Source organism: Terrapene carolina, unplaced genomic scaffold (genome assembly GCF_002925995.2).
Source record: "Terrapene carolina triunguis isolate 2854851 unplaced genomic scaffold, T_m_triunguis-2.0 Scaffold951, whole genome shotgun sequence".
Lineage (NCBI taxonomy): Eukaryota > Metazoa > Chordata > Testudines > Emydidae > Terrapene > Terrapene triunguis.
In genome coordinates, this window is record NW_020665302.1 from 1,707,430 (window position 1) to 1,714,919 (window position 7,490).

Genomic DNA, 7,490 nt, shown 5'->3' on the forward strand with positions numbered 1-7,490 from the left:
ATACGGAATCTCGGGGTTAGACGGGAGCGCCAGGGCCATTAGCCCCGGCACAGCGGCTGGGCGCTGGGAGCAGGTGCCGGGCGGAGCGAACGGGCCCAGGGCAGCGCCCCGGCTCCCTGGCACGGCGGGGGGCTGAGCTGGGGAGGTTTCTCGGCCACAGCAGCTCCAGTCACCGAGAGTCACAAACACCCTGCGAGGGGCCCGCCGGGGGCAGGGCCAGGCCCGGGTAGGAGCCGCCCCTTCCTGTCCCCTTTGTGTTTGCGGCGGAGCCATGGCCGGGGCCGGCAGCCCAGCGCGGAGGCTGCTCCCGCCCTGCAGCCGGCGGGGCAGCGCGGTGGGCCCGGGGGCAGCGCGGAGCGGGCAGGGCCCGGGGGGGCAGAGGGAGGCCGTGGGGCGGAGACACGCGTGGGGCGGACACGCTCCTGCCGGGAGGGGCCGGGCCCGGCTGCCTGGTTCGCCCCCTGCCGGGGTCCCCGAGCTCCCCGCGGCCGGAGAGGGGCTGCCCGGGGCTCCGGGGGGCGAGTGTCCCGGGCGGGGCGGGCCGGAGCGGAGCAGCCCCTGCTGCAGGGCTGGTGCGATGGGGCCCGGGAGCGGCTGGGCCGGGAGCTGCAGGAGGGGCCCGGAGCCCAGCTCGGCTGCAGAGCTCGGAGCCCCGGCTGGGCCCCGGGAGCGAGGGGCTGGGGGTGGGTGTATCTGGGGGTCAGAGCCGGGGCTGGGGGTGTTTGGACCGTGTCAGGGGGGGGAGGGGTCAGAGCTGGGGATTAGGGGATATTTGGTTGAGGCGGGGGGGGGTCCATGTTTAGATCCAGCTCTTGGGCAGGGTTGGGGGTGGCAGCTGGGGAAGTGGGGGGAATGTCTGAAGTTCATTGTTAGGGATGTTCACCAAGGGGTCCTGCGTTTTCTCGCTAACCTGCTCCCCTTTTCACCAGCCCCTCTTGGACGGTCCTTGCTGTGGTTGAACTAGCCCTGGAGAAAGTGCATCCCAGGGACTCTGCTTGGGCATCTTCAGGGCAGGCTGGGCTTTGAAGTCTAGCAGTTGTGAGGCCATTTGTAGCAGTTTGTAACCCTCTCCCCTGCTTCTCCCAGGAGGCACCAGAAGAGTGTCTGGCCCCTCTGCGAAAAGCGAGAGAAGTAGACAAAGACGAGGAGGAGCGGCAAAGTGAGGAGCTGCTGGTAGGTGCCCCCTGCCCCTCAGGTTTGCCTGGGATCACAGTGCCCTGAGTGACATGGTGAATGCAGGGCCCGTCCTGCCAGGAAACCATCCCCATTGGAACCCAGGGAGCATGTCAGACAGGTGGGTAATGTGTTGTCCTTAGGGTACAAGAGGCTGCTGTGCAGGAGAGGGTCAGTCTGTGTGTTAACCCAGTAACCCTGCCCGCGGGCTGTCTGGATGTTACAGTGACCGGGGTTCCTTTATAGCGGTTAGGGGAGATGGGGAGGAAGGAGATGAAACGTGGGCTGCAGAGATGGAGAGTTTGGCCCAGGGCAATTTGATGAGGTTTTGGGGAGAAAAGTCTCTTCTGTTAGTGATGTACAGCTCACCCCTGCCCTGATCCCTCCACCCTTCCTGACCTAAATGAACTTCCCATCACCCACTGCAGGAGATCCTGTGTTCTGGTAAATAACTCCTCCATCTGCAGGAGGCACATGTATGGTTCTCCCTTGTGACTGATCTGCCCTTTCCCTGTGATTGCAGAAACAGACGGAAGTCGAGAGGCAGAAGATCGTCTGGGAGTGGAAGGAGTTGCAGGAGTTTCTGGAGGAGCAGGAGCAGCGGCTGCTGTCCCAGTTGGAAGAGCTAGAGATAGCCATTGTCCAGAGAAGGGATGAGGGCCTCTGCAAACTTTCCGGGGAGATTTCTGTGCTCAGTGAGAGAGGAGGAGAGAAGGGGCAGCAGCCACTGAGCCAATCCCTGCAGGTCAGGCCATGTTATTACAATGATAATATGCAATGTTTCTATAGGAGTGTCTTAGCCCTAGACCCCAAAGCACTTTACAAAGGGGGGTCGGGGCAAGGTCCCTATTTTACAATGGGGAAAGTGAGGCACGGGGGGAGTGGGGGGTATAGCTGTGACCAAGATCACACAGTAAATGCCTTGTATATGTCTAACTGCATTTGGGCTTGAGTGTGACATCTCCTCCCCGCCACGCCGAGGTCCTCCTGAGCCTAAAGCCCCACATCACCCCAGGTGACTGGGTTTAAGGGGTAGGTTGCTTGCCGGACTCTCAGCACTAGTGGGAATTTCACTTTCCAGGCAGATGCATATTTTCTTCTTTGTAAAGTGCATGGGCAGAAACTTTCCCTGATGACGACGTCCCAGCAGGGATCCCTGGGGGGGCGGCAGCTGCTCTCTGGACATGAATTTGAGTGTCTGAAATTCTCCAAACACCCAAGCCTCCAATGGTGCCTGCCCTGCAGAGCGGGAGGTCTCCCCAGCCTTGGACACCCCACCTGACTGCATCTCCTTTCTCTCCCTCTCAGGGTGCTGGAAGCACTGGGAGCAGGTAAGTCCCTGGCTCCTTTCACTCCCCCTCGTGCTCAGTTATGCTTGGGAACTGCACTAAAGATGGAGCTTCCCCCTGCCCCTGCCGTATTAGTGCCTGTGATCACATCTCCCCTGGTGGCTGCCTCCCCAGGGGATAGAGTCTGTGACTATCTGACAGTTAATGAGGTCACACCAGCGCTGTCAGACATATGGGCCAGACCCTGCCTGTCTGGCATATTTATGTGGCCACATCACATATTCACACTGTGCAGAAACTCCGCTTTCAATTTTATAGTAAGTTTCTAATCTTCATGGTTGCAAACAAACCCTCCCAAATGCAAACGGAGACGCTGTTGTCTGTCTGATTTAGCAACGGCCTGAAGCCGGGACTCAGACGGCTGTGAACTCCCCCGTCCTCCATTAATCTCATTGGTGTGTCAGCTGAAATGATGCTACTTTAATGTCAACATTCAATATTCCACGGCTGATCGCTCTAGCAGGTGGAATGGGGAGGGGGTGGGAGCGAAGCCTTTGAGGGGTGGGAACAGGGAGTTTCTGTAGGAAGGACAGAACAGAGGGCGAATGAGAGAAATAGAGAAAGGAAGGGAAATAAAGAGTAGAAATGCAGGAGCCCTAGCGGGTGTGGGAGGGGGCTATGTTCCCACTGAGTGATACTGATTGTGACAATAAAGGACTTAACAAATAGTAGTAACTCAAAAGTGTATTTCCTATACAAAGGGCAGACTCTCGCCTTGACCTTGGTACGTGGGTGTCCCGCGGAGAGCAGTGGGTGTCCTGCCATGAATGGAGCAGTGTACAGAGTCCTAGACTGATGCCCTGGCCCACTGGCCGTAACAGGAAGTGGAATACGGCCATCGTCACCATTTAAGTTGGACACCCCAGGGTTACTGCTTCTGTTGAAGGGCTTAGGGCTCTTGGCATTAAAGGGCCCAGGCTCATTCCCTGCTGAAGACCTGGCCTCTGGGGCCTCAGTGAGCATGAGAGACGCCCACTCTTTAGTCCATGTCTCCTCCCTTTCCCTATAATCCCAGTGCCCCTTGTTACCGCAATAACCCAGTGTGGGAGGTGCCTCAGCTCCCCAGACAAGGAGAGTGTCCCAGAGGAAGCTCCCAACCTGTCTCCATTCCTCCTCATGTCCTGTCTCTCTGGGCCCATGGAGAGCACAGGGCTGAAGGCAGGTGACTCACCAGAACTGTGATCATCTTAGGCTACAAAGCTCAGATCGAGGTTTCCTGGAGTTTGGGGGCTTCTGGGGCTGGGGCCCATTTCTCACCCCTCCTGCTTTCCTTAGCAGGGAGGCCGGGAAGTTTCAGAAGCCAGAGCCAGAGTTTGTGGTGCTGGAGAAGAGACTCTGCGATTTCTCTCTGAAAAGGGCCGTCCTGCAAGAGGTGCTGCTGGGATTCAAAGGTGAATTGGAGTCTGGGGTGGCATCTCCTCTAGCTAGATTGGCTCGCCCTGGGGAGGAGTCGGGGATCTAGCGATGTCACTGACCCTGAGCTCCATTTCCCAGCCCAGCTCAGCGAGTCACCCTTCCCCATGGGAGTACCCTCTGTCTGCAGTGGTCTGTGTCACCATCTCATAGTTAACCGCAGTTACCTTAATAACCGCTAGGAACAACCCCATGAATGCCAGGGCCTGAATTCTCACCTCTCCCATCCTCTCCTTCCTCTAGAGACGCTGCGACGGGAGCTGGGGAGCGACACAGGTACGTTTCTGTCTCTGATGGGCTATTCAGAGACTTCAGACCAATCACCATATTATTGCACCAGGAAACTGTTGAACAGTGTGAGCCCCGTGACTGCCCCATTCACTCCTCCTGCGGCATCTGATGGGGATTCAAAGTAAATCCAGATCTCGGGTGTGTTTCCCTTTGGGGAGAGGAACACCACCCTGAATGATGTGAAATAGGGTGAGACAAGGATGAAACATCCAGACACTGAAGAGTCTGAGAGTTTTAATGAGTGACTGAGCATGGCCACATGGGGGCAGCTGAGTCCCAGGTGTCAGGAGGGGGTGGAGCCCAGCTGTGCCCTGAATGAGAAATGGGGCTGGTATCCTGTGTACAGGCTGGCTGTGAAGGGGAAAAGAGCCCTAGATTGCATATGGGATCGTTTTGAATGAGAAGGGAGCTGCAATCGTGCGTCAGTGTTTCTCTCCTTTTCCCCATTTGGTCCAATCTCTTACGTTCACTGTGAAAGTAAGAATAAAACGTGTCTCAAGGCTGAGCTTATATAACTTGCATGTGTGTGTTTCACGAGGCTGACAGAGAATAGTTGACCTTGAAGTTGAAAAGTGGCAGGAAGTGGGAGAATGAGACTTTCTTTGCTTTAGATCATAACAAAACAGATGATATCTCAAAGGCCCATCTTATTGCCTGTCGCGAGCCACCTGGGGTTGTGAACCAGTGCTTGAGAAACAACAGACTAGATCATTCATTCTCTTATATCCCTATTGGCTGTGAATGGGAAGAGGGTATTACTGTGTATGTGGACCTACTGTGAATGAGCAGTTCGCTGCTATACAAAATATGGACTGAGTCAAAGGACAATGAATTCCCATAAAACCCCCATTTAAAAAATCTTTTCCTTACTTTAGAATCCCAGCGGCTTGCGCCTGCCCAGTGACCTTTCCCTGCTGTGTCTGTGTCACAGCCAGAGAGACTGAAACCCAACCAGGGGTTAGCAGAGATGAGCATGAAGCACAAAGATTGGATCCAAAATTTCACACTTGTAGGATAGTGAAGGCCTCCATGAATAGACAGTAACCAAGTCGCCCCGCCAGAGGGAGGGGAGAGAGAAACTCAGGAGAAGTAAGTGGGGAGAGAGGCCACAAGCACCCAGACCTGCTCATCTCCAGTTCCTGTCTCAGCACTGGACTGATTTTGTCCAGTCGCTGCCTCTGTCTAGATCCCACCCTGCTGGGGGATGTGCTGCCCTCGGGGACCAAGTCAGGTGTTACAGGCGTGTCAGTGGAGTTAGCCCTGGTGGGAAGGGTCGGGTCTGCGCTGCAATAAACTGACTGAGTGTTTTGCCCGTAGGAGAGCCTAGAACATTTCTCTGCAGGGAAAGAGCCTGGGGGATGTGCTGTGAAATTATCTAAAGCCGGTTCTGAAATCTCTCCAATCCCCCTTCTCGCCCTGGCAGGCTGCAGAACAACATCCACGTTTCACTCCAGATGGGCCCAGCCTCCCAGGGGACGGGGAAGGGAAACGGCTGCTGTGGGGCTGGCTCAGGTAGGGATTATGAGAGAGTTGCTCATGAGTTCCCTCTGGACTGCGAGGGGCAGTAAACACATAGGAGATGGGAACAACAAGGAGTCCGGTGGCACCTTAAAGACTAACAGATTTATTTGGAACAGAGGGTCCTGTGACACCTTTAAGACTAACAGAAGTATTGGGAGCGTAAGCGTTCGTGGGTAAGAACCTCACTTCTTCAGATGCATCTGAACCCTCTGTTGCTTTTTACAGATTCAGACTAACACGGCGACCCCTCTGAGATTTATTTGGGCATAAGCTTTCGTGGGTAAAAAAACCCACTTTTTCAGATGCATCTGAAGAAGTGAGGTTTTTTACCCACAAAAGCTTATGCCCAAATAAATCTGTTAGTCTTTAAGGTGCCACTGGACTCCTTGTTGTTTTTGTGGATACAGACTAACACGGCTACCTCCTGATATAGGAGATGGGAGCTTCTGGGGAGTTTAGTTTGAGGTGGGAAGGGGCAGGAAATCCACAGGGTGGAGAAAAGGAGGAGGACAGGCTGTGACAAACCTGCTGGGACTTGTTTAACCTGAGGCTCACATTCTAGGAACAGACCCATGGGGGTTGAGGAGGAAATTGGCCTATTTATGGAACAGGAAACCCCCACCTGGACAGGGCTGGGGAAATTATCAGACTGCCGGTGCTGAAGCTGGAACCTACTAACCAGTGCCCCCTATGAGATATGAAGGGGGCACCCACCAGTGGGGCTTAGGGCATATGCCCCATCCCCTTACATCCAGCTGCTGGCAATGAGGAGGGTATTTGGATTCCCGCCAGAGGGCTCCATCTCCTATATCGGCCTCTGGCTAGTAGGTGTGTCAGGCATGAGACTATTCTGCTCCCCTCTGTTTGCTGTGAGGGATGAGGGATTCTTTCTCCCCTCACCCTGATGGTTCCTGAGTGGGGTGCCGGTGGGACTCTGCTGACTGCCTCCCAGAGCTTCCATTTGATTGGCCCTACTTCCCCATGACTAGTGGGTTGTGACTGGGGTAGCAGTTGCTGAGTGGGGGACTCTTGTTTTTCCAGGGGCTGGTGACCTTTGAGGAGGTAGCTGTGTATTTCACCAGGGAAGAGTGGGCTCTGCTGGACCCTGCTCAGAGAGACCTCTACTGGGATGTCATGCAAGAGAACTATGAGAAGGTGACCACGCTGGGTAAGGATTTCTGTCCCTTGGTTATTAGAAGGGGAGACGTCATCTCCATAATACAACCTTAACTCTGCCCTGTTTCAGCAACACCCTGAAATGCCAGTGACACACACACTAGCTCTCTACCCTCTGCTGCTAGAGAACACTTTGGGAGCAGAGCTCAGGAGCTGTAAAGCACAAAGTCTAACATCTGTACGATAAGGCAAAACTCGGGTGTAGGTTTGGCATAAAGAACAGAAACTGCCTACACCTCTGGCCAACACTCAAACCCTGAGCCCACTCCACTGAAACCATCTCCAACTTGCAAAATATTTCCACCCCTTTAGCCCCCGCCCCTGAGGATATAGCCTTCACGTACCCCTAACTGAGCCCTGGAGACAACCGGCATGTACGCCCCAGAGTGCTGACAGTCCTCATGGCAAGAACACACCCTTGTGCACGTTTGCTGACACAGCCTGCAACACAGCACTGACATGAGGCAAACTTGGTCCTTCAAGGTTCACATGCACCTCTCTTCATATCACAGTCACAGCTCTGCAAAGCTGCTCCAACTAATTCCTCCACCATCCAGTTACAGCTAC

General features: G+C 54.9%; 1 protein-coding gene across 1 annotated transcript; it reads left to right on the forward strand.

Moving 5' to 3' along the window:
• Positions 1-270: 270 nt before the first annotated feature.
• On the forward strand, positions 271-6,977 carry LOC112116876 (zinc finger protein RFP-like). The gene is made up of 8 exons (XM_029913840.1): positions 271-334; positions 1,087-1,173; positions 1,697-1,918; positions 2,482-2,504; positions 3,801-3,913; positions 4,179-4,211; positions 5,650-5,738; positions 6,789-6,977. Exons 1-8 carry the CDS (start codon positions 272-274, stop codon positions 6,975-6,977), a joined length of 819 nt encoding a protein of 272 aa, XP_029769700.1. The 5' UTR covers position 271.
• Positions 6,978-7,490: the final 513 nt, after the last annotated feature.